General features: G+C 46.0%; 1 protein-coding gene across 2 annotated transcripts in view; it reads left to right on the forward strand.

Moving 5' to 3' along the window:
* Window positions 1-2152: 2152 nt before the first annotated feature.
* Window positions 2153-26561, forward strand: part of MAP3K21 (mitogen-activated protein kinase kinase kinase 21) — a 56576-nt gene continuing 32167 nt past the window's right edge. For both annotated transcript variants that reach the window (XM_082718942.1, XM_082718943.1), the window contains exons 1-4: window positions 2153-3276; window positions 18531-18711; window positions 22811-22959; window positions 24230-24405. In XM_082718942.1, the coding sequence (XP_082575068.1) occupies window positions 2454-3276; window positions 18531-18711; window positions 22811-22959; window positions 24230-24405 (1329 nt within the window). In that variant the 5' untranslated portion in view covers window positions 2153-2453. The remainder of the gene's footprint in view (window positions 3277-18530; window positions 18712-22810; window positions 22960-24229; window positions 24406-26561) is intronic.

The following is a 26561-nucleotide window of genomic DNA, read 5'->3' on the forward strand; positions in this document are numbered from 1 at the left end:
CTATGTTTGCCAGAGGGGCTGACCGCGGACAAACCGGACTGCTCTCTTTACTGAAAAGGTGTATCTATTATAAGAGTTAATATATATTGAGAACTTAATACGCGCTAAGCACCTTGCACCCTTTCCATCCACTACCTGCTTCAGACTTCCCTATTCCCCCCCATACTATTTTTATTATTCCCATTTTACAGATGAGGAAACTGAGCCATAGAGAAGTAAAGCAACATGTTCGGGATCACACAGCCAGTCACAGTATCATCTGAGGGACTGTAAGTAAACTGGAAAGGCAGTGAGTTTCTCATTGTGCTACAATAGGCTCTTTCCTCATAAAACCCAAATAGTCACTGTTCTTAGTTCATTGGTGGTGAGACTTCAGGAGACTCTGGCTCGCTACAGGGCACTCTCATTTCTTTGGAATTTTTATAATTGGGCTTTCTTCTTTCTAGTCTCATCGCTTGCCATGGTGATCTCTCAGGCTCTAGCAGTACCCTGAGCCCGATATTTATTTGTTCTATCTTGCGTTTGCTCACAATGCCTAGGATGACATTCTTCCTCTTTCTTCTTCTTCTTTTTTTTTTTTTTAAAGATTTTATTTATTTATTTGACACAGAGAGATCACAAGCAGGCAGAGAGGCAGGCAGAGAGAGGAGGGAGAAGCAGGCTTCCCGCTGAGCAGAGAGCCAGATGCAGGTTCGATTCCAGGACCCTGAGATCATGACCTGAGCCCAAGGCAGGGGCTCAACCCACTGAGCCAGCCAGGTGCCCCTTCTTCCTCTTTTCTATTAATCCTAGCCATACTCAGCTCAAATGACACACCACAAGGAATTCCCCAGTGACCCCAGGCAAAATGAAAAGCTTCACCTCGACCCCAGGAAAGTTGGTTCATTCTTTTGCTGTGGAAGTTTTTCTTTTCTCTTACCATTCTCTAAAAAAGGGGCTTTGTAACCTCCAGTTCTTAGCATAGGGTCTTACACAGGGTATGGACTCAATAAACATTAGTTAAATGAGAAGTGCTGACACCTAGAGCGGTTCTTCCCACATCTTCATCAACGTAGAGCGGAGCTCCACGTCTGTACAGGCTTGCCACGATCAGGGCAGAACCTGTAAATAATGGGGGTAAAACGGGGATCATGGAGGCGGAGAAGGGAGTTTCCGTGAGTCTGGGCTGGGCACTGCTGCCCTTTCAGCAACGCAGGGAGAGGAGGTGGGCTTCTACCCCTCCAAGATGATTAAAAAATAACAATAATAATGGAAAAAATGACAGAGAAGAAAACACATGCATACAAGAAAATACCAAAGCTCTTCCTTATCGCTAGACTTGAAACGATCCGTGCCCCCAGACATCTAAGCTTCCCTTCCCATCCCTGTTAGGAGGCCACCGTTCCCGCACTGAGCGCACCGAGACGGGTGGAGGTCCTGCTCTGGAATGTTCCTTCCACAGCTAGTCCTGCGCGCAGCGCCAGGTGCGCCGCGGTGAACCAACGGCGGGCGGGCCGGGGCCTCCGGAGCCCTGCGGTCCGACTCTCTCGCTCTCCTCGCCGTTTCTGCGAATACGGACGGCTCAGGACTCGAGCACGCAGTCGTAGCCAACGCCTCCTACACCTGCACCTGCGGCTTCACAGGGGACAAGCGGTCCCTCCCCACTCGAGGGAGCAGTAAGGCAACCGCGAGGTGATGCGCCACGAGAACGAGCCTCGGGCCTGTACCGCCTGCAGCTCACGGCAGGGCGATGGGTCGTCCGGTCAGTTCCGCGCGGCCGGCCGGGGTTCGAACGCCCGCAGACGCGCACACCGGTCTGGAGACGCGCTCCGCTGCGTTCCGTAGCCCGTCCCGGGTGCACAGGGACTCTCCCCGGACGGCCACCTACTTCCTCGCGTCCCGCCCCAGCGCACCGAGTCCTCTTCGACGGGGCCCTGCATTTTAGAGGATCGTGGGCTCCCCGCCGCCTTTCCCTTGGCTTGATTTTTCTCGAAAACCTCGTGCAGCCACGGCCGGTTCCGCCTCCCGGGCCGAAGGGGCGCGGCGCACCCAGCCCGCGAGCCGCGGCGGCGGCAGGCGGGGACCCACGGGTCTGGGCGGGCCCCGAGGGGGCGGGGCGGGCCGGCGAGCGGGGCGGGTCCTGGCCGGGCGGGGCGGGGCGGGGCGGCCGGAGGGGCGGGCCCGGGAGGCGGCGAGGCCCAGCCACAGCCGCAGGCCCGCCGCAGGCCCAGCGCGCCACCATGGTGCGACAGCGCCCGCGGCCGCGGGGACCGCTGCAGCAGCAGAGGCGGACCAGGCGGAACGCGGGCTGAGGCCGGGGCCTCCGGGTGGTGGGGCCTCCGGGTGGTGGGCTCGCGAACCCCCGCGTCCCCGAGCCCCGACTCCCCCTCCTTGCCGGACCATGCGCGCCCCCAGCCGCCCCGGAGGCTGAGCCCGTCTGCCCGCGCCGCCGTCGCCCTCCCGGCTGCCCCGCCATGGCCTTGCCGGGCGCCGAGGGCGCGGCTGACAGGCCGGTGTCCCCGGCCCGGGGCGCCCCCGCCGGCTCCGCGTCGTCGTCGTCCGCCTCCTCCGGCGGCTCGGCCTCCGCCTCGGCCTCGGCGGGCGCGGGGCTGTGGGCCGCGCTGTACGACTACGAGGCGCGCGGCGAGGACGAGCTGAGCCTGCGGCGCGGGCAGCTGGTGGAGGTGCTGTCGCAGGACGCCGCCGTGTCGGGCGACGAGGGCTGGTGGGCCGGCCAGGTGCAGCGGCGCCTCGGCATCTTCCCCGCCAACTACGTGGCGCCGTGCCGCCCGGCCGCCCTCCCCGCGCCCCCGCCGCCGCCGCCGCGGCCCGGCTCGCCCGCGCACGTCGACTTCGAGCGGCTGGAACTCCGAGAGCTCATCGGCGCCGGCGGCTTCGGGCAGGTGTACCGCGCCACCTGGCAGGGCCGGGAGGTGGCGGTGAAGGCGGCGCGCCGCGACCCGGAGCAAGACGCGGCGACGGCGGCCGAGAGCGTGCGGCGGGAGGCGCGGCTCTTCGCCATGCTGCGGCACCCCAACATCATCGAGCTGCGCGGCGTGTGCCTGCAGCAGCCGCACCTCTGCCTGGTGCTCGAGTTCGCCCGCGGCGGAGCGCTCAACCGCGCTCTGGCAGCCGCCAACGCCGCCCCGGACCCCCGCGCGCCAGGCCCGCGCCGCGCGCGCCGCATCCCCCCACACGTGCTGGTCAACTGGGCGGTGCAGATCGCCCGCGGCATGCTCTACCTGCACGAGGAGGCCGTCGTGTCCATCCTGCACCGGGACCTCAAGTCCAGCAACAGTAAGTGGGCCGGGGGTGGGGGCTGGGGGTGGAGGTGGGGGGACGCAGCCTCGCCCAGCGAAGCCCTCCTCGGTGCCAGTCCTGCGCCGGCCCCTCCCGGCCTTGAGCCAGGTGGAAGGAGGCGGGGGTCAGCCTCCCCAAGCCTGCAGCACCCTCTGTGCCCGCTTTCCAGGGCCCGGAGGTCCAGCTGGACCTTGGTTACTTGCCTTAGGGCAGGTGACGCTTACCTTGACTTTGCTTTGTTGCTTTTTGGGCGCCTTTAAAAAAAAAATGCAGATCAGACTTGCTTGCTGACTACACAGTTGTAAAGTACCTGGATCTTCTAAACCTCAGGGTGCTCTTTGGCCTTTAGGTACAATAAGTGGGTCGTTTTGTGCAACTGCAAACCGAAGCCTTCCTGAGATTGTGAGCAACCCATGACCCTCCTTTTCTGCTTCATCAAACTCCTCCTTTCCTTCAGCTTTACAGGTGCTGAATTGAGGTTGCTCTTTACCACTTTAAATATGGCTTTATGTCCCCTGACATTTCCAAAGACTTTTCACTCAGACATCTCTGCCCACGAAGTGTGCTTTTATCCTTCGTTTGGTGGCTTGGGTGTTGGTGGATCGTCTCCAGGCAAGAAGCAGCCGATTGGGCCAGCATGCACATGTAAGCTTAGACACGCGTGGGGTCCTTGCACAAGTACTTGAACTCTTGAAGACCTGGTCTGTATCGTTTACTTTGTTTATAAGCCAGGGTGGATTTTCTAGCTGTCAATAGAGAACTGACAAATGAGCTAAACCCAAATCCTATTAAATTTCACCACTTTATAAAAGACCTAATGGGATCCTCATTTAAAGTTGGTTCTTGAACATTGAAGATCACCTCGTACGTCGTCTTAGGATGGGATGAAATCGCATGAAAGATTAAAAATGCAGCCAGAACTGGCATTGGCCTACCACAGCCACATGTCTTTCAACCTGGTAAAACCTGCTAGGACAGGCGCTAACCCAAAGGGAAACACTGTCCTTCCCCAAGTCTGCAGGAAGAAGAGTGACAAGAAGAAATGATGTATTTGTTTCATGTTTGTGTACATTCTTTTTCCTATTCGAAATTCTTCCGCTCGGAAAGTTAACTTGAAAATGATGAAGGTGGCACTTTTGTTATGGGAATCAGATTACTTAAGTGTTGGTAACTACATGTAAGCGTTGGATACTTGCTGTGGATTTTATTTTATGCCTCCTGCTAACCCCCAGTATAAATTATAACCTTATAATTTAGATGACAACTGGTCAAGTGTCAGAAGCAGATTCAAACAAGATATGGCAGTGAGAGAGTGGCAGTAGTTAGAGAGCGGCAGTAGTAGCTTGTGTTCTTAGAGTTCCAGCAGAGGACATATAAAGGACTCCAGAGTTGTTTACTTTGGGTTCGTGGGATGATAAAGACATAGCGCAGTTTTCAATATACTTATTTTTGTCACTGCTTCAGACCCTACAGCTGGTGCTTATTTCCTAAAATGTGCTTTCAGTGAACGATGTGTTTAACTTGCTACCACCGAGCAAGGCCTGTGTGCCCTGTCTGTGGGTCCTGTAAGCTCTCTCGCCAGTGATGTCCTGCAAGCCCTTCTCTGCTGGTTATATTCTGCAAAACCAGGTTATTTTAAGGACAGCAAAAAAGAGCATCATTGCTTGGGCAGTCTTGGCATTTGTGGCCGTTCTGTGATATACATAGGACCTGGTTTCTGCAGACTGATTCTGTTACAGGACATCACATTACCAACACAGGCAAACGGTTAGGGTTAGACTGATCCTTAGGCCAAAAGAGCAAAAGGGCCTGTAACGATTATTTTTTTCATTACTTTTAGTTGGTTTTGTTGCATTTTGATAATGCGTGAGGTCCCTATGATCTGTCCCATTGGCATGTTTGCTAATGTTCCTAAACACATTGACGGGTTGATTAATCCATGTTCCAATCATAATCTTTTTATATGAATTAAGAACTTTCAAAGTATTAATACTATTAAATGGGAAAAAAGAAATATCATGACCCTGGAATAAGAACATGATTAAATGGTTTTTATCGACAGCAGGAGACTTGAACAGCAGAACAGAGATGGTAGTATGTCATTTGGAGGTGGTTATTTGCCGCAACTTAGTTTTTTGGAATGCTTTCCACGCTCAGAAGAAATTGCCGAACTTCCTGGAGCATTTTAATTTCTATAATTGTCAGGCAAGGTCGCCTTTGCTTTAAATTTGTGCACTTTGAAAAAGACATAATGGGCTTGGTCACTAGCCTAGCCAAATATTTGTTAAAATATGACCATTACTATAGTTTTTAATGACTATAACAGGCACATTTTGCATAGGGACTAAAATGTGCACATCACAGTGCCCAGCACAGTGCCTTATCCTTTCTCTCTGGTGTTAATTCAGTGAATAAATGTGGACACTTTGGGACTTCTCTTGTGGTACATGAAACCATGACTTCTTGTTCAGACTTTTGAGGACAGCAGAAACCCTATTACAGTGTGTTTTGTTTGAATTTATTGGTTATTTGCTAATGGTGGTAGTGAGTTAATGATAATGTAAACAAGGTTTTAAAAATCAATATTGAATTTTATCTTCATTCTGGAGTCCACAAAGAGCCAGTGTAAAACGACCTGGAGCCACGTTAGTTGAAATTACTGTTTAAAACAAATGTTTAAGTTTGTCCTAGGAAAATATGGTTCTTGACATGTTTTCTTTCCTCTTTTCTCTTTGGTCTTCTTTTAAGTTTTATCGTATATGGGAGACAGTGTTTATGTTGAAGTAAGAGCTGTGTTTTGATGGTACAAACAACTTTGTTCCTTTTCTAACAGTAAGAGATTGAAAGTTGAACCAAATGACCAAGATTTAAGCATCATTTTGCTTAAATGCTAGGCCCTGGCACTCCCTGGATGCAAATTGTGTAGAAAACACTGTGCTAAGTCTGTCTATGTGCAACAATGAGAGAGGAGTATGAAACAACGCTGGGCTCCTGTGAACATGGCCGGTTCTCTGTGCATGCAGGGAAGAGAGAAAAATCACTGTGCATTTGTCCAATATATCTTGAGCCTCCCCTCACCCCCCAGCCACTTCTGGACCCTGGGGACACGGGAGCGAACCAGATGACTGCATCCCCGTTGGCATCGGGCATAGTCTCGTGGGAAAGCTAGACGGTAGCCATGCAGTGTCAGATACTAGTAAGCATCGTGGGGGTAGATGGTGGTGAGGCCAAGGATGAGGACGCCGGTGAGACTGGGTGGTGGACAGAAGACACTCTGAAGAGTGACACAGAGGTGTGGGTGAGGAGGAAGAAGTCGAGCGAAGATCCAGGCAAAGGGAGGGTGGAGAGTAAGGACCCTCACTTCCTGGGGAGTGGAGGGGAAGCTGGGAGGCTGAAGCAGAGGGAGGAGTAGAGGTCGTCACTGTGGGGCTTCTGGCCGTGACCTACGGGTGTCCCACTCTCGGTGCCATCTGTCCAGAGCCTGGGAGAGTTCTGTACAGATGACAGGTGGGATCTGATGCTGTGTTTACAAGATTCCTCTGGCTGCTCTGAAGGATGGACTTGAAATTGGCCCACGTGAAGGCTGTCGAGGTGGCACCCTTCAAAGAATGCAGTGGTTTCACCCAGGGTGCTAGGAACAGGGAGTGGTTTTCAGGGAAGTTACCAAGGAGGAGTGAAGATAAACTAGTATGATATGTGACTTACTGAGGCTGGTTTGAATTATTAGAATTTAGTCTTTTTAGTATTTTTCTGGCATAATTCAGTATTGAAAGAAGATTGTGTGGCATAATGTGTTTTTTCTGTTGTTTTGTTTTGTTTTGTTTTAATATTGCTTACTGTGTTGTACTGGTGGTGGTGGCTTTAGCAAAAATAAACATTCCAGGAGAAACTGAACCACAAATTTTTTTTTTTTAAGATTTTATTTATTTATGTGACAGACAGAGATCACAAGTAGGCAGAGAGGCAGGCAGAGAGAGAGGAGGAAGCAGGCTCCCCACTGAGCAGAGAGCCTGACTCGGGGCTCGATCCCAGGACCCTTGGATCATGACCTGAGCTGAAGTCAGAGGTTTTAACCCACTGAGCCATCCAGGTGCCCCTGAACCACAAATTTTGATCCCTACTTACTTTTATATTTTTTATTTCAATGAGTAAGCACCTTTTTAGCTTGCTTTTTTTTTTTTAAGCCTTCTGGGGGAATAATTCTTATATGTATTATTATCTACAATGGCATTTACAGTAGATAAATAGACATAGTTACATATAGTAGCAAATAAAGTTTAGAGCTCTTACTAAAACTACAAAAGGGATATAATTTTTTGAAAAAAATTTCTCATTAATACAGTGTAAATAAAGGAACTATTTGAGAAAATTATAGGAAATGTAATCTCCAAATAAGGTGCTTAAATAGCTCATTGAGGTGATTTGGAGGAACTATTAATTATACTTTTATCAGTTAAAAGACACACGTCTTCTTTCCCCCTCGTCTGTTCTTTTACTGCAGATGTGTAGCTTCATGCCAAGGCCTCTTCCCACTCCAGGGGGCACTGGGAGGTCAGCACAGATACCCCAGTGATGGCAAAAGCTAACCTGCTTCTTATAAACAAAAAAGCTAAAGGATATATTTTTAGAAGAATAGCTATTGACAAACGGTCCCCACGTCATCCCCTACCATTTTCATACTTACATATTAAAAAAAAAACTAGACCACCACTCATTATTTCCTAGTTATAAGGGCGGGGGGTCCCTTATTTGGTTCAGGATTATGCAAACTCAGTCATCCCTGTACACGCTTGATCACGTCTGCAGTCATCGTCAAGTGTATCAAATCACGTGAAGGAACGAGGAGGGGCAAGACCCCTCCATCCACTTCAGAAGGTGTCTGCGAGCCCTGCTTTCTCCTCTCACACCAGCACGCAGGTCGCAGGTGTTGAACTTCTCCCAAACAGTGCAGTCACCTGTAGGAATGTTGCCTTGGAAGTCCTTGAGACCTGGGTTCAATTACTGGTGTTGTCATGTACTCGACGTGTGACCTTGGACAAGTTGTGTAACGTCATTGAGCCCGAATTTCTTGATTTCTGAAGCTGTCTGCTGAATTCCTCTCTGGGGTATGGACAGAGTCCCGGAGGGAACATCTGTTTGATGCTGCCTCAACCCATCAAAAGCATTTGTGGGAAAACTGGCATGAAAACATAGGACTTTTTTTAGGGAACCAAGAGTAGTTGGGTGCAGCTAGAAGGAAAGAGAGACAATGGGTTTTAAGGAAACAGGCGGGGAAGCCAGCAGGGAGTGGGTGGGCGACTGGAACACCATCCTAACACGGAGAGCCCACAACAAGAGCCAACCACGGGAGGTTTTGGGGAGGAAAGTGGTCTCTCTGCTGGGAGATGAACACCTCTACAGAAAAGAAAAATATAAGCTTGGGATAATTTGCTTTATGACTGTACTATCACAGGTTATCAGTAGGGCAGTAAGCATGAAAATTCTTAGACATTGGTTTGACGTAAATTGTTTATCATTTACGACTGGAACCTAGATTTTTATAATCAATATGCATCTGGTGAGTTGGTTTAGAGCAGTTTCTCCCTCTGGTTCACGAGGGTTAGAAAACAGTGACGAGATTTACCAGGCCAGGCTGACGGTTTTCAGTCCAAACCCTCCCCAGCCCTCAGGCCCTTCCACAAGGTGAAACACCCCCATAAAGGAGGGTTGGGGGGCAGGGGAAGGGTTCCCAGACAGGTCGGCAGAGCTGTGCTGGTTTCGTGACGCTTGAAACACATTTGTATGGGGGGGCTTCCAATTCAGTGCGAATTTCGTCATTTTTAAGAATTTTTCTTTTCCAAACACTGCTTCACCTCGGCTGCCTTACTGTAGGGATGGTCTCAGGCACAGGCTCGCGAGTATCTCGAGCTTACCAGGCACTGGGTGCTGCCCAGCCTCGATCCGCACTTATTCTTCACAGCAACTTTCGAGGTTGGTATTTTATTCCCATTTTACAGGCAGAGAGAATGAAGCCGGGGTTTGATTGCCTCTGTGAAGCTCCCTCGTCAGAGAGCTGAATCCAGAACCTCTAATCCTGGAGCCTCAGCATTATCTTCTCCACCTGTCGCCCAGATGAGCAGTTCTCCAGTGTTTGTTATCAGGCCCGCAAGGAACTCTTGTTTACGTGCGTGATAGCTGCTGGTGTTTACCGAGTTAGAAACTTAACATGATACATTTAAAAATGCTTAATAATATAAAAATAACAGACCCATGACATGTTAGCATAGCATTTTTAATGGAAGAAAAGTCTTATTTTCCCAAAGAAATTTAGAAAGGAGAGTGGCACTGCTTTATACTTTCGAAGCTCACTTTGATGCCAGACTTAATAGAAGACCAATGGATGTTCATATCTGCTTCTATATTTAATCTGTTGCTACCTTAGGGTTGCCCAAGGGTCCCTACTTTGAGACCCTCCCCACCAAGGTGAGGTGATCAGTTCTGTTGGGAAAGAATGGGACTCTGGAAGAGTTGTTCCTACACTAGGATCAGAAGCTCCTCGTGAGCTTTTAAAAAATAAAACTCTTTGTCTCACTTTTGGATGTTCTGATTTAGTTGACCTTGGTTGGGAACAAACAATGAATTCCCCCCCGATATTTTATTTATAAAATATTGAAATATGAAATTGAAGGAGCTTGAAGTGAGCTCTTACATCCTTACCATCTAGATTCTACCATTTGTGTTTTATCAACTTGCTTTAACACAGATCTAACCCTATCCCTCCATTAATCCATCTGAGCTTTTGATGAAGCAATATATATATATTGGTTTATATATATATATGTTTATATATATATTTTAAGATTTTTATTTATTTATTTGGCAGAGAGAGACACAATGAGAGAGGGAACGCAAGCAGGGGGAGTGGGAGAGGGAGAAGCAGGCTTCCCGTTAGCAGGGAGCCGGATGCAGGGCTTGATCCCAGGACCGTAGAATTGTGACCCGAGCTGAAAGCAGATACTTACAGAGCCACTCAGATGCCTCAACAACATTTATATATTTAGAAATCTTCTGGATGCCTTAAAAGCAGAGCCAAGTTTGGAAACTGCTATTCAAAGGACCAGATTTTGGGTTCCTTCTGAGGGTTCTCTGGGTTGATCTATATAAATCCTTCCATGAACCCAGACTGCATCTCATATCTGGTTAAGGGTCTGATGAAATTGCACAGTTGGTCATAGAAGGCACCAGGTGAGACTATGGGTAGCTTTTTCTGGGCTTGTGTCTCTGGGGAAGGGAATCTCTTTAAGCATTTGTTCCTTTGACATTGGGTGACGAATAGTGACATTGTGGTGCCTGAGGTTTGCCCTCTGACCCCACAGCTTAAGCAGCTGTGGGTTCACAGCCCTGACTTCCTGAAGGTGATGTGAGGATAAGGTGAGACAGAGTATTGCCGGGGTTGGCACATGTTCCCTATGAAGATCCAGATAATAAATATTTTTGACTCTGTGGACCATAAGGTCTCTCTTGCAACTGGTCAAGTCTGCTGTTGTAGCCCAAAGCATCTACAGACGGTATGTGAAAATGAATGTGACCGTGTTCCAATAAAACTTTATTTACAAAAATAGGCATAGGATTTGGCCCATGGGATGTAGTTTGCCAACACCTGGCCTATGTTAAAGTATTTAGAAAACTGTAAGACACAATCTCAGTGGAAGTTGGTGACTATGCTCATTTTTATATATTGTTTAGGAACACTTTGAGTGCTTTACCTCATTTGTGTGTGTGAGAAGTCATCGATACTTAACAGTTTTCTACAACTCTCTATCATCTTAAGAACATTATTATTAGTCATTCAGCAATATATAGTGCCGGGTAATCACTTATTTGTTCATCTTGCACAGGGGCGAGGGTCTTTTTGATGTGGCTAATTTGCTTGACTGGGGCCAGCCAGCAGTATGAGGAAACAGTCTGCAGCTTTGTTCTCTGTAGGAGTGCTGCCATCTGTGCTCTTTGGCAGGTCCGCTGGTAACTTGGGTTGATAAGTTGAGGGTCAAGGAGGAGGCATGAAGTACTATGTTGCTATTGTAACTGTTTCACTACCGGGTTTCATTACCAGTTGCTTTTCCAAGCTATTGGAAAAAGACCAAATCACACGCCATGTGGGGAAGTATCTTGATTGCATACAGGAATGTTTGAGTCATTACTGGCTCAAGGCGATATGAAGGAGTTTATTTAGTTTCAGGTTTTCTGCAAATGTTGAATCACATAATATCAGGTATATGACTTTCTGTTCACCAATATACTAGCATAGGATACTGTCGAAGACTTCCTCCCTCAGTTTGCTTTGCACCTACTTGGTGAAAATACTGAGGGGACCCAAATATTGAACTAGATTTGCACACACAATGAAATGTAAAAAGGTTTCTTGTTAAAACTGAGTGTGGTATATGTCCATAAAATGGTTTGTACGGTGGCTTTTCTTTCTGGCGCAAGAGCAAGATGAAGCTCTATATTAGGCAGTCACATCTCTATTTTCTTCAGAGAAGTCTGTCTTCTTGTATTCAGGAAGCCAACTCATTCATTCACGCAGCAGCTGTTTATGGACGTGTACAACGGGCCAGGAACCCTCCGGGGCTCCTGATGTTCGGTCGTGAGCAAAGCAGAAATGCTTTCCTCCACTCCCAGAAGTTAGGTTCCAGTAAGCAGCACAGATGTTACTACCTAGAAGTAGTAAGAGATGTAGCATGTTGGAGAGTGGGGAAGTGCTTTAGTAGGAAAACTGAAAGAGTAGGATTGAAGAGGTGAGTCTGTTGAGGTGAGCGGTTGAGGTTTTAAGTGAGATGGGTAGGGGTGGCCTTCCAGAAAAGGTGGCTGACCAGGAAAACCTCATCATCAGCTGCAAAATCTCCAAAGCAGGAGGCCAGTGTGGCAGGAGAGGACTGAAGGAGAACAGTAGGACAGGAGCAGGTGGGGGGTCAGGTTGGGCAGGTCTTGCAAGACCTTTGACTTTACCGTGACCATGGAGAGCTTCGTACTGAGGACTGGGATCTGCCTTGCTCTCTAGCAGAATGTGCTGGCTGCAGCGTGGACAAGAGGTGGAAGGGAGACCAGGGCGGAGGTGAATCTGGGAGTCATCTGTGTCCGGATGGTATTTAAAGCCCTGAGGTGGGCTGAAATTAGCTGGGGAGTGGGTAGATAGAAAGACCAGAGGTCCACAGCCCTAGTCTTGGCGGTCTGCAGTAACTAGAGATCAGGGAGAGAGGAGGAATCCGAAAAAGGAGTGGTTAGAAGAGAAAGGGAGCCCCAGGGAGCCATGGATGCTCTGGAGGTCAGGGAAGAACGTGTTTCGGGGAAGAATGATCAACGAGGTCGAATGCTGCAGACGGATGGGAATTCAAAACTATTCTGTTGTATTTCTCCTTGAACCGGTCTGTGTTTCCTAATACTGTTTCGGGAGTGCAGAGGCGAGTTGGTTTTCTGTCCTAGCAGCTGACTTCATGTGAGAAAACTGGTAACTCATCTTCTTCATTCTCCGTTTCCCCCCATATACTATCTATGTACCCCTTCACTTAACAGATAGGAACGGCTTGTGTGTAGCATCGGTAAATCAATACATAACATTCATTGGGTGCGGATTCTTTCCTCCAGTTGCTTATAATTTAATCAGATGAGAGGAACAGGTAGGGTGAGACATGATGATAGAACTTCAGGGCATTAAAAATGGGAACTTCTAGCTGTGGTCATGCGGGAAGGTACCAAAGGGGAGAAGGTATTTATTGACTCCTGGAATACTGGACCAGGAGGAGAGTGAGGAAGTTGCCCCCCCACTTTTTTTTTTTTAAAGAGAAGGGTAATTGGAGATTCCACAGGCTAAGGGACTTGAAGTGGTCTCGTGGTTAGCACGGCAGTGGGAAGGTGGTGCCAGTGCCCTGATGCGTGCAGGAAGTGGGGTGCTTCCCCGGTGTGGTTTCCGTGGAAGGTGGGAGGGGAGAGGGTTCTATGCAGCCAGCGCCGGGATACAATGTTGTGTTTTCTAGAGGTGGCCAGCAATACACAGAATTGTCAAGATGCAGGCTTCATCGTAGAGGATGCAGCATCTGGAGAGGTCATTTCCAATGAGGTCCAGAAGGGGCTTGAAGGCCAGGGAGAAAGCTTGCGTTTGCCTCCATAGACTGGAGAGAGCGAATAGAGTGCAGGTTGGGGGAGACAAGGTGGTGCCAGTGAAGGACAGATGGGAAGTAATGATGCCAAATGTGGGGGTGCGGACCTAGTGCTTATCCTCCGCAGGTGTTCGTTTTCAGACTTGAAATTCTCAGAGCAACCTTCCTTTGGCTGAGAAAATTATCTTCATTAATACTATATTCTTCCACATTTTGCTTTTCTTCAAACCCATTTGCTTCCTTACTCCTTTTTTTTTTTAAATATAATATATTCTTAGTTAAAGATTAATTGAAACTAACCCATTTGCCTCACATGGAATTTGGACACAGCAATCCCATAAATGTTGAGAAAATAGAACGGATACAGTGTAATTGCTTTTAAAATATATATATACATTATATGCTACAATTCTGAAAATAGCAGTGTGGAACTTCAAAGGAGCCAGAGAAACCACGTGCCTCATGGTTGAATAAGTAGAGTAAGTACAAGGTTGTAAAGGCTGATTGTTCGAGAACAGGGCTAACAAGGGTCAAAAATCTTCACTGAAGTCTCACAAAAGGGGGCTCCAACACCCGTCGCTAGGTTACCCACAAGAATTTTACCATTTCTGTGGCCAAAAGAGTTTATGTGCCTGGTCTGTACATTATACCTTCTGGTGGCGGGCCGGTGTGCTGGGGCCCTTCCTGGGGCACGGCAGGAAGCGGAAGTTGGCTGCCAACCCGGAGTCCCCAGGCTGAAACCTGGCCAGGTGCCTGAAGCTACCTGTCGGGACTCTGGCTATTTTTGGTTTCGGTCACTTTGCCCAAAAGATAAGGAATTTCAGGAATTCTGCCGAACACCTCTGAAATAGAATCTGAAACAATGGGCCTTTCATGGAACTCTAAACGCTTGGCAATCACAGTGTTATTTTAACTTGTTTTCCGTGCAAAGTGTGGAGGCACTTAGCTCCCGTGGAAATCTGGACTGGGGTGGGCGTGGGGGAGGGACGCTCGGAAACCATCGATGCAAAGGCTGTTCATAGCACGTTGTGCCCTGACATTTATTTAGAAAGTGATCAGTTTTAAATGTTTTGTTGTTAGTTCTCACTTTTATTTCTGTTTTCACTTATCTGGGGACATTCTTGGGCTTTGCTTCTCAAGGGCTGCCAGGCCTTCCTGGGCCCTGGGGAGGGACAGTCAGATTTTCATGCCTGTTTTAATCAGTGCTTCCTCAAGGCTCCTGAGGTGGATGTTTGTAAGAGTGAAGGACACACGTGAAAATGTCTTGGAAAACAAAGGTTGATCATTGATTTGGGGTTCTTTTTGGTGGTAAAAATAACTTGTTTAGAAGTGAAATTAGCAGTGTTATAAGTGGGAAAATGTTACACCGATGAAGTAGCTTATTTGATTTTTTTGTTTGTTTCTGTGGCTTAAGTACTTAGGATTTTCAGGGACTAGATATTTTGCTTTTCTTGATATAAGAGTAAGGACTGAGAAAGAAATATGCCCTAAGCTGATGTGGAAGGAAGGGAAGTTCAAAATTAATCTTTTAAGCAATCTGCAAAATGAAATACCGGGTCCTTTTGCCCCCTTCCTACAACCAGCAGCGTTATCAGTTTTGCGGAAGGCTGGGGAAGCCGTCTGCCGCCGGGTCTGGAATCTGGCTCTGAGTGGTAGCCGCGTGCTTTGGATCACGTATCCAGGCTGTAAGCTGGAGATGACGATTCCCACCTCGTTGAACTGTGCGAGGGTGAAATGCGATGTCCAGTGTGTGAAACGACTACCGTAGAAGAGGACCGGTGAGTGGGAGGTGGTGTTCTGCGTGTGACGCTGGTGATAATTATCACTATTGTCCACGCTTCCGTGGAGCAGTCAGTGTAGAGGGACACAGGGGAAATCTGTAAAATGCAGTTCCTAGGATTAGGTAGTTTCATATATGATTTAGGGCAATAAGTCTCATACAAAAAGATAACGGACAAAACAACATAATACGTGGGTGATAGCTGACTGGGAAGATGAAACAGTCACTATTTTGTAGGCTTCCCCACAAGGTTTTCCCAAGGCAGCTGGGCCTTGAGACTAGGTACAGTATAGATGCACAAAAAGCATAAGAGGCTGTTCCAAATGGAAGTGAGTCTCCCCACCAGCCCCCTCCATCCTTCTATTTATAGTATAGTGTTGAGATTACAAGCAGGAAAAACAGTAGAATTTTGGCCTTGCTGCTTTCCAACTGTGTAACCATGGACAGGCACATAAACCATCTTAAAGCTGAACTGTCATCTACATAACGGACATAAAAGTAGAGCGGGGGGGCCTTGCTCTCTAAATCCCACAGTTAGAAGGTCAGTTGGGGAAAGAAATGTTACAGGACAGCAGGAATCATTCAGTGTTGGCTCCCTGTGCCAGTACCCACTCAAATACCTCCTCCTGTTGAAATCTAGTGTTTGCTCTCTCCAGTTTCATTAACTCTTCGACTTTTATGACCATTTAATAGTATAAATATTTGACGATATGAAGCAAACACAATACGAATCCATTGCAGAGTGAAATTTCAAGTCTTGGGAAAGATAAGAGGATTCCCTGAGGTCCATGAAAGTGATTTGGAAAGACGTATTCCTAAAAACACTTTCAAACGTATTGATAAAGGGGGTGTGTGCGTGTGTGCGCATGCGTGTGTGCTCGTCACAAAACCCTCTTTCAAACACTGTTACATATTCATCTCTTGCTCCCTACAACCTTGCTATCAAGATCCCCGCGACAGGCAAAGAAACAAGCAGGGATCTGAACCCAGCAGTGTGGCCGAGCAGTGCACGTCCTTCCTCACCACCCCACAGTCCCTCCACGGGGATCAGGTGGTGATCTTGCAATGATAGGAAATCAGAAAAGAACAGAACAGGCACCTGAATGGAGAGAGATTTCCAACGTATACAGAAAGCTCTCCTGAGCACCTGATAAAAGCCACCCTCCGAGCAATGCCGCCTTGGTTAGGAGTGTGTGTCTCTGGGGTCAGACTGCTTCAAGAGCATCGCTGCTCCTCAGCCGGGACCTTGGACACTTAGGCAACACCTGTGTCTCGGCTCCCTTATCTGTGAAGCACAGAATAGTAAATAGTAAATACCTATTGTACTGTGGTGTGGATTTCATGGTTGAAGTAGCTATAAGTGCATTTGGACACACAGAATGAATGTACTTGGAAAATGCTCGTTATTCTTATAACTAACATCTGGGAAAATGGTCCTCTTTAGGATCATGTTCCAAAAATCAAAAAAGGAGAATGTCTTATGCCTTGCTTCAGTTTTGTTTGGATAATTTATTCTACAGGACATCCCCTGCGTGTTTTGTTTTTATCCTTCCAAGAGTTAGCACATGGTTACAGCAATGACATAAACATCCTTTCTTTAAAAAACCAAATGATGAAAAAGACTTATTTTCATTTTATTTTTCAAGATAAAACCTGAATAACAATACCCCGTTTGCCTTGTTTACAATGAAATTTGGATTACTGTTTTAGTGGATTCATTCTGTGGCTTTATTTTTTTGGTACTGATTGTCTTCAGATAATGAAGGCCCATCCCTTGGGATTTTTATGATGATTGAATGAAATCATGGATGTGTGCAAGGCATAGAGGAAAACTCTGCACTTGTTAGCAACTCTTTTATTATATTAGTTGTCATTTGTATTAGGTGGGGCTAGCATGAGCACAGGGCAAGTATAAGAATGCGCGTGTTGGGCGCCTGGGTGGCTCAGTGGGTTAAAGCCTCTGCCTTCAGCTCTGGTCATGATCCCAGGGTCTTGGGATGGATTCCCACATCGGGCTCTCTGCTCAGCAGGGAGCCTGCTTCCCCTTCTTTCTCTGCCTCTCTGCCTACTTGTGATCTCTGTCTGTCAAATAAATAAATAAAATCTTAAAAAAAAAAAAAAGAATGTGCATGTTGTGTTCGTTTGAGAGCATTCAGCTCCTGCTCTGAATAAGATGAGACACGGAGTGGACAGGGGACGACGAATGAGAATTGAACATGTCTGTCCCAGTCCGGTATGGATTGCTCTCCCATTCATACCGGCTTCCTCTCTCTGTCTCTCTGTCTCTTTCTCATACACTCACTCTCTCAGAGCTAACAGTCTGGTGGAGAAGTCAGAGGTGACGTTGACGGGGACTGTAGTGGGAGTTGTGCTACCAGAAGTGACTCTCGAGGGGTCTGTATTTTGTCAGGAGGCTGGGGGGCGAGGAAAACTAGTGTTCGATGACATTTCTCTAAAGTTTCTACTTCCTGCTATTTTTCGAGCTTTAGTAAAGCAATCCTAGCTCATAAAATACTTTATGAGTTAAAAATCTCTAAGCATTTTGCAAGTTTACTCTAAGATCCTATTTAATAATAATTTATGGTGACGAGTCATTTGCCTATGATACTCTTGAATACCTTCGGTAGAAAAGGCTCTGCAGGGCGCCTGGGTGGCTCAGTGGGTTAAGCCGCTGCCTTCGGCTCAGGTCATTATCTCAGGTCCTGGGATCGAGTCCCACATCAGGCTCTCTGCTCAGCAGGGAGCCTGCTTCTCCCTGATCTCTCTCTGCCTGCCTCTCTGCCTACTTGTGATCTCTCTCTCTGTCAAATAAATGAATAAAATAAAAAAAAAAAAAGAAAAGAAAAGGCTCTGCACTGGGTGTCACACACAGCTAACAAGAACTGATGAGGTACTATATGCCAACTAACTGAATGTAATGAAAAAAAGAAAACGAAAGGGCTCTGCCTTTAAATCAGGATCTAACTTCTAGGAAGAAAACAATGTATTCTTACCAGGGAAACTCTCACAGACTTCTGACCCTATCCGTGATGCCTCAGTAATGTTCTTTGCCCCTAGAAATCATTTACTTTCTCATCAAGAGAAGCATTCATAGAGTGCTGAGCCATGTTGATTTTTTTTTTTTTTAACTTGTAGCCGCAGGCACCAGTGACCCAGTAAAGGTTATGGCACAGATAATATAAGCCAAGATGGCAGAACACAAGCCCGTTCTCATTTACGCTGCTGACTGAGCTGAAGGTTGTGCCTTCAATACCAAGGAAACAGTGTGACCAGAAAATTATAACAATATGAAAATAGCCCACCTTTGATTATTTTTATTTTTAATTTTTTTTTAGTTTTGCTGCTTGAGAAGATAGAGCATGATGACTTCTGCAATAAAACGTTGAAGATTACAGATTTTGGGCTGGCGAGAGAATGGCACAGGACGACCAAGATGAGTGCTGCGGGCACCTATGCCTGGATGGCGCCGGAAGTCATCAAGTCTTCCCTGTTTTCTAAGGGGAGTGACATCTGGAGGTGAGCACCCACTTTCTGCTCTTGTAGACGGCTGAAGAAACTGGTTGCCGCGCTCCCTGTAGATGAGTCCCAGGGTTTTCAGGAATCGAGTGGGACAGAGAATATAGGCCTTTTCTTCTGTACACTCATTGGAGAGATCTTCTCTCAAAATCTGTTTCTTTCTTTTTTTTTTTTTAATGGTGATTTCATATCAATAAATATTTTTTATTATTTATTCATTTATTTTGACAGGAGTAGAATTGAGGGGTTCATCACTTACCCGTAACCCCCAGTGCTCATCACAAGTGCCCTCCTTAATGCCCATCACCCACTGAGCCCCTCCCCCACCCACCTCCCTCTGTCAACCCCCAGTCCGTCCTCTATCCTCAAGAGTCTCTTACGGTGCCTGGGTGGCTCAGTTGTTAAGGGTCTGCCCTTGCCTCTGGTGATGATCCCAGGGTCCTGGGATGGAGCCCCACATTGGGCTCCCGGCTTAGCAGGAAACCTGCTTCTCCCTTTCTCTCTGCCTTGTAGTTTCTTACTCACTCTCTCTCTGTGTCAAATAAATAAATAAAACTTTTTTTTTTTTTTAAAGGGATCCCTTATGGTTTGCTTCCCCCCTCTCTCATTTTTTTCTTTTTCCCATATCTTCCTCTGTTCTGTTTCCTAAATTCTACATATGACTGAAATCATATGGCATTTTTCTTTCTCTGACTTATTTCGCTTAGCATAATACACTCTAGCTCCATCCACCTCATTGCAAAGGGCAAGATTTCATTTTTTGATGGCTGAGTAATATTGCATTGTATACATACACCGCACCTTTATCCATTCATCAGTTTATGGGCACTTGGGCTCTTTCCACAGTTTGGCTTTGTTGATATGTGGCTGTAAACATTGGGGTACATGTACCCCTTTGAATCTGTAATTTTGTATTATTTGTTGAAATAACCACTAGTACAATTGCTGGATCATAGGATAGTTATATTTTTAACTTTCTGAGGAACCTCCATGCTGTTTTCCAGAGTGGCTGCACCAGCTTGCATTCCCACCAGCAGTGTAAGTTTCCCCTTTTTCCACAACCTCGCCAATACCTGCTGTTTCTTGTGTTAGTAATTTTCTCCCATCTGACAGCTGTGAGGTGATTTTTTGATTTGCATTTGCCTGATGATGAATGATGTTGGCCATCTTTTCATGTGTCTGTTGGCCCTCTGGATGTCTTCTTTGGAAAAATGACTATTCATCTCTTCTGCCCATTTCATTTCTTAATTGGATTTTTTTGGGGGGGGTGTTGAGTTTGATAAGTTCTTTATAGTCTTGGACATTAACTCTTTATCAGATGTGTCATTTGCAAGTATCTCCTCCCATTCCATAGGCTGCCTTTTAGTTTCATTGATTATTTCCAATTCTGTTTATTTCTGTGTTACAAGTTCATTTGTCCGATTTTCAGTAAAAGCAGCTAATTAGAAGAGGGGAGAGGGTTGCTAAGTTGGTAAAAGTTGGCAGCTGAAAACAAAATAAGTGTTAGGAAGAAAAAAAAGCATGAAATGCCGTGGAAAGGAGTAGAAACTGCTGAAGTCTAGAGCCACCTGGTTGTGGAGCCAAGCATCCCCACCCACCTGGAGAATGCATTAATCCAGTGAAGCACACTGGAGCCCTGGGGTGTCAGGATGCAAAGGGTGGGAAGTCCCCTCCCTCCCCCACTTCTGAACTGCACACTTCTTTGCTTTAGAATCTCCTGTTATAACATTCACATAAAGACGATTTCATTCAAGAGAGGTTACGGTTCTCTGCGCAGCGGACTTGTGGACTAGCATACGGACTAGGACGTTAACTGGCGTGTTCACTGATGTCTCTCATCCTTCTTCCTACTCTATGGTTGCTACAGCACGAAGTAACTTAGAGCCGTCACTGAATTTTCACAGTCTCTCCTGAGATGACCGCACTTTCGCAGAGCCGGTAACCAAGGCACAGGGACATTAGGACCTTTCCTCAGGGTTCTAAAGCTAGTAAGTAGCTCTACTCAGCATCCCAGGCCTGGGAGCCAGGTTCCTGCAAGCACAGCCCTTTTGTATTCGCAGGCTGTCTGAGTTCTTTGGAGACAGCCTTATTTTTATCTTATCCTGCCCGGGTTCGGAGAACAACAGAAAATGCATTACATTCTGCAAATAGTCCCATCAAAATAGTTCTGTTTTTTCCATGTTGTTTTTTTCTCCACGTGGGTTTTTAATATAAGCCCTCTGCTCTCTAGAAACATGACCTGTCTTGAGTTATTTGTTTGCTGAAACTCCCAAGAAGCAAAGTTATGCTGTTGTTATTATTTTAGTTTTGTTATGTGCTAATGAGAAGAGCAAGGAAGTGGCCTTGAATTTAGACAGTTTTCAGTTATCTGCAGGAGATTTTTGTCCCCTGATCTGAGGTGATTTTTGTTGAATGATCTATGAGTTACATTTACTTATTCTCGCAATTAAAGTGTCTCTGCTAAGGCGCCATAATGTAGATAACTTTTAAGAACCTAACCTGGTAATGACCTTTGGAAAATACTGGTTTCAACTTAATTGTTAATAGTTATAGCGTTATATAATTTAAAAGCACTGTATTATATATTCTCTCTTTTTTCAATGTAACACAGTGCTTTGAGATGGTAAAGAGTAGACATCGCTATTACTGAATAGATCACCTACTTCACAATCAGCTGTTAAGGCCTTTGTGAGTGGAAACGTAGCTAGTAAGTAGTGATCCTTCCCTCCCCCCCTCCCCTTTTCTCCTTCCCTTCCCTTTCCTTTCCTTTCCAAGATTTATTTACTTGAGAGGGTATGTGAGCATGGGGTAGGGAGGAACAGAGGCAGAGGGAGAGAGAAACTCAGGCAAACTCTGTGCTGAGTCTAGAGCCTGACGTGGGACTCGAACTCATGACCCTGAAATAATGACCTGAGCCGAAACCAAGGTCAAGTCCTGAGCTTCCAGATCCAGCTGTCTTTCGGCTGTTTTACCAGGTGCCCTGGTACTCCACCTGCTCAGGGAAGGAGCCGGACTGAGGGCCCTCGGGACTCATACGCCTTCACTCAGAGCTGGTAGAACATCAGCTGGAGGATCCCCAGACCCCACTGACTGGGCACGTTATGTCATTTCTACATTTTTATCCTGAATGTTTTCAGTAGATAGTCTAGATTCCCACTGGCACTAATGGCGAGGCCTTTAAATGAGAGGCTGTCAGATCTGGGGTGGCCTGAACCTGCAGTCTGGAGAGTTTCCAGCTCTTTCCAGACCAGGTCTTCAGAGACAGCTTGTCCTATTATAGCCAAGATGCTTCGAGTATCCACATCCCTTTAGATCAGGAGGTAATCAAAGGAGATTCAGACATCAATTCCATAGCCAAATTTCAATGCTTTTTTGGGGCGTTATTTTGAGTTGTTCTGCCTTTCCTTTAGGTGTATTTTACTGCCTTCTGTCTGCTCTCTTTGAAACGATGCTTTAATGTTCTATGTAAGCAACAAACATAAGAAATGAGAATCAAGTTACTACTCTAAATTTCAGACTTTTAAAAAACTTAAATCTAATAATGTTTTCAAAAATTAGGAAAGTAAATCGGACTGTACGAATTATGTTAGTAGAAGTAAAGCAAATAAATACGACTAGTGGTTATATGCCTGTGTGTTTCCATTTAAAATCTCATGGGATGTCTGGAGTGAGTGGTATTTTATGTATTAACAAAAGATAATTTGTACTTTATGTTTTGAAGAGGATAAAGGGAAACTAAGGTAATAATAGATACAAAGTTAGAAAGAAGAGGTGTTTTGTCCTACTTGCGGCACAATGAGGCCCCTGCGGATTTATTTGTCAGTAACTATTCAGCAATATTGTGGATAGTTTTACTTCCTGTCATGAATGCATAACTGACTTCTGGGAAGGTGTGTACATACGTGGGTTTGGGAGGTTCACTGAAAGGGGTTTGCCCCCCTCCCATCTTGGGGTAAGTGCCACTTACTCCACTTTTGTTGGAAGAGAAGATTCTTAATCAGAGCTGGATGAGGGCTCTGATGCATTTATCCCACCACTTAGGTTGTAAGGAACAGACATCATTTAACCCATGTTACTTTATGGCAATTTTACTTTGCAGCTATGGAGTCCTGCTATGGGAGCTGCTCACGGGAGAAGTCCCCTACCGTGGCATCGACGGGCTCGCCGTGGCCTATGGGGTGGCCGTCAATAAGCTCACTTTGCCCATTCCATCCACCTGCCCGGAGCCGTTTGCCAAGCTCATGAAAGGTATTTGTGCACCTCAGTTTCTGTGTGTCTGTGGAGGCAACGGGACTCACTCAAGAGAACGTCTGTCTATTTTTTTTTTAAGGGGCTTTTTTCTTTTAATATTTTATTTATTTATTTGACACAGAGAGAGAGTCACAAGTAGACAGAGAGGCAGGCAGAGAGAGAGGGGGGAAGCAGGCTCCCTGCTGAGCAGAGAGCCCAGTGTGGGACTCAGTCCCAGGACTCTAAGATCATGACCTGAGCTGAAGGCAGAGGCTTAATCCACTGAGCCACCCAGGTACCCAGTCTGTCTATTTTTTGTAAGTGAAAGAGTAATTTCTAGGATTCTAGGGTTGCTTGGATGGCTCGGTCTTTGGGTGTTTGCCTTCGGTCAGGTCATGATCCCGGGGTGCTGGGATTGAGCTCTGGATCAGGCTCCTGCTTAGTGGAGAGCCTGCTTCTCCCTCTCCTACTCCCCCTGCTTGTGTTCCCTCTCTTGCTGTGCCCCCCTCCCTGTTAAATAAATAAATGAAATGAAAAAAAAAAGTAATTTCTAGGATTCTAATTTACAAATGCTTGTAAGCAACTATACTGTTTTATGAATTAGAAACCTTTTCTTCACTCTAAGATGTCAGGTGAAGTACTGAGGGATTAAGTTACTTTTGAAAAAACCCATCTAGTTGTATCAGTGACTCAATTATGTACAAAATTCGGACAACTGGTAATGAAGTTTTCACCAAGTACACCAGTAGCACTCAAAGACAGAGATTAGTTGGTTCCATTCTGCTATTTTAAATTCTACCTCATGATCAAAAATGTTTTATGATCCTAACCAGCATGGTTTTGCCATGACCTTATCTATTTCATTTTTGTCTTTTAAAAATTAACTGACTCCTTTTGCAAGCAGCTAGTTACCTTCCTTCATTATTAGGCCATTTCTTAGAACCTTTCTTGTGATTATAACCTTTTAGAAACTTTAGTTTTCTTGGGTTGAGTTCTAGAACTCTGTACCTGTACATCCCCTGGCTAGAGCAGCCTAAGCTCCCGAAACAGAGTTGACAGTAAGGCACGAACCGCCCACACCCACATATTAACGTCATAGAAGATAAACAACAGGAGCCTTATCTAATAGTAAATATTATGCATGCCACCGACCTGGTCACTGTGTAGAATAAAACTTTCAAAACCATTATCAGTTGGCTTTTAAAATCTCCAGCATACACCATCAGCATGGGCTGATAATCCAAACTATGCTGAGAAATGGAATTAATGTGGTTCTTGTTGATTTTAGAGTGCTGGCAGCAAGACCCCCACATTCGTCCTTCATTTGCCTTAATTCTTGAACAACTGACAGCTATTGAAGGGACGGTTATGACCGAAATGCCTCAAGAATCTTTTCATTCCATGCAAGATGACTGGAAGCTGGAAATTCAACAAATGTTTGATGAACTGAGAACAAAGGAGAAGGTGAGAGATCTGTCGTAATTGCATAACACACCCACACTTATGAAGATTATGGAAAACATTTAATTAGGGGAGTTTTTAAAAAGTAAAACAAATTTTTTAAAAAAAGAGAATAGCACACTAAGCCCTTTGTATAAATTAACCAACTTCAGTAATTGTCAATATTTTGTCATTTTGTTCATTTTCTTATTATCATCATTTTTAAAAAATGGGATACCTTAAATTAAATCCTCGACTCATGTCATTTTACCTTTAAGTCCTCAATATGCATCTCTAACTGGTAAGAATTTTAGAAATAACTTTTTTGCCATTATTACCTTAAAAAGCAATTGCAATTCTTGGTATCATATAATATTCTATATTCAATAGTCACAGTTTGTCTGAAAGGTGTCTTTTTGTATAGTGACTCACATAACACATAACACAGCTAAAAAAAAAAAGGAAAGGTGTCTTTTTTTACAGTTTTGGTTAAAGCCTTTTTTAATGCTAGCCCTCTTCCTCCCCACTCCCCCTCCCCCACACCCAACCTTTTATCTCCAAAGCATTGCTTTGTCAGAGAAACTGGGAAAGTGTGTAATTTTTGAACTTTTAATACGATGAGTTAAGCTCTAGTTGGTTTGTATATTTTAAGAAGCAGCACAGAACAAACATACATGTTAAATGTGGCAAGGCTGCTACCATGTGCGGTGACACATGAGACGGGAAGGCACACGGGAGCAGAAGGCAGACTGGTTGGGGAGTGAGTTCAGGTTGCAATGTCCCCCCTGGTGACGGACCAGGCTCACAGCCCTAAAGGACCCCGCCGTCCCGGATGGCCTGGCTCTGTGCTACCGCGGCAGTCCTCACTTGTTTAAAGACACTTTTGTAGCGCTTGAGTGTTTCGATGAATCACGGTTTATTCTGCTCGAGTGTGTAATTGTTCAACAGGTTAAATTCTGTTTTATGTGCAGTCAGTGTCTGGACAAAGTCCAATATTGCAGGCTCTCGATAACCTTTATGAAGCCGTGTCATTGTCCAGGGAGGAATTTTTATGCCTCACACATTTGTGATTCTAAAATGGTAGAATTCTCTTGAAGAAGGCGGTAGTGCTTTCTCAACAGAGTCCACCTGCCCATTCCTGTTACCCCACGGTAAAGCTACTTGGCCTTCTGTAGCATGGCTGTGTTACATCTCTAGACTTTTACATCTCAAAGGCCTGCAGTCAGCCCAAGTGCAAAGGTCAGGGCAGGAGCAGGACTAGCAAGTTGTAGTGTGAGTATATGTGCATAAGCCTTTCTCCAGTTAGACTATACAGTACTGTGTGCGGTACCAAGACAACTTAGGCCCACATGCTGCTCTCGAGCAGCCGACGTCTACCATTGTCTTGCTGAACTGGGAATTTGTACAAGGCTTGTCGTAGGTATTCCCCAAGGTGCAACTTGTTTTCTTAAAAATACATGTAATTGGGCGCCTGGGTGGCTCAGTGGTTAAGCCGCTGCCTTCGGCTCAGGTCATGATCTCAGGGTCCTGGGATCGAGTCCCGCATCGGGCTCTCTGCTCAGCAGGGAGCCTGCTTCCTCCTCTCTCTCTCTCTCTGCCTGCCTCTCTGCCTACTTGTGATTTCTCTCTGTCAAATAAAGAAATAAAATCTTTAAAAAAAAATACATGTAATTTAAAAATGTATCTGGGGGATGTTGGTCTCAATTTCAAGGTTACGTTTTGTTATTGTTTTGTTTTCCCCAGCAAACGTGTTGGCTGTGCACTGTGGTCTGGGAGCAGTGTTAGAGCCCTGGGGTACAAAGAGGGATATGACAGTCTGTATCCTTGAGGTCCTTAGAAGGCCAGGCTAGGGATTTGGGATCTCGCTGACAAGTTTTTAAGAGGGGCCGACTATGTATCTTGGCATCCTTTTCCCACAAGACACTGAAGTCAGAACCTACTCTTCAAATTTAAATTAAATTAAATTAAAAATAAAATAAAATAAAATAATTAAAAATTTTTTTAATAATGGGATTGCTGTTCTCATAGCTATCCAGACTAGAGTTCTTGGAAGATGTTTCTAGTGGTCTCCTAGGTGACAGAGCCCGTCAGTGGGAGTCCCTGCCCTCGTCCCCGTAGTCCTCACTCACACCTCCCCCCTGCTCCCCTCACCACCACCTCCAGTGCAGATCTGAGCATCC

This window comes from Mustela nivalis, assembly GCF_964662115.1.
Source record: "Mustela nivalis genome assembly, chromosome: 2".
In the NCBI taxonomy this organism is placed as follows: Eukaryota; Metazoa; Chordata; class Mammalia; order Carnivora; family Mustelidae; genus Mustela; species Mustela nivalis.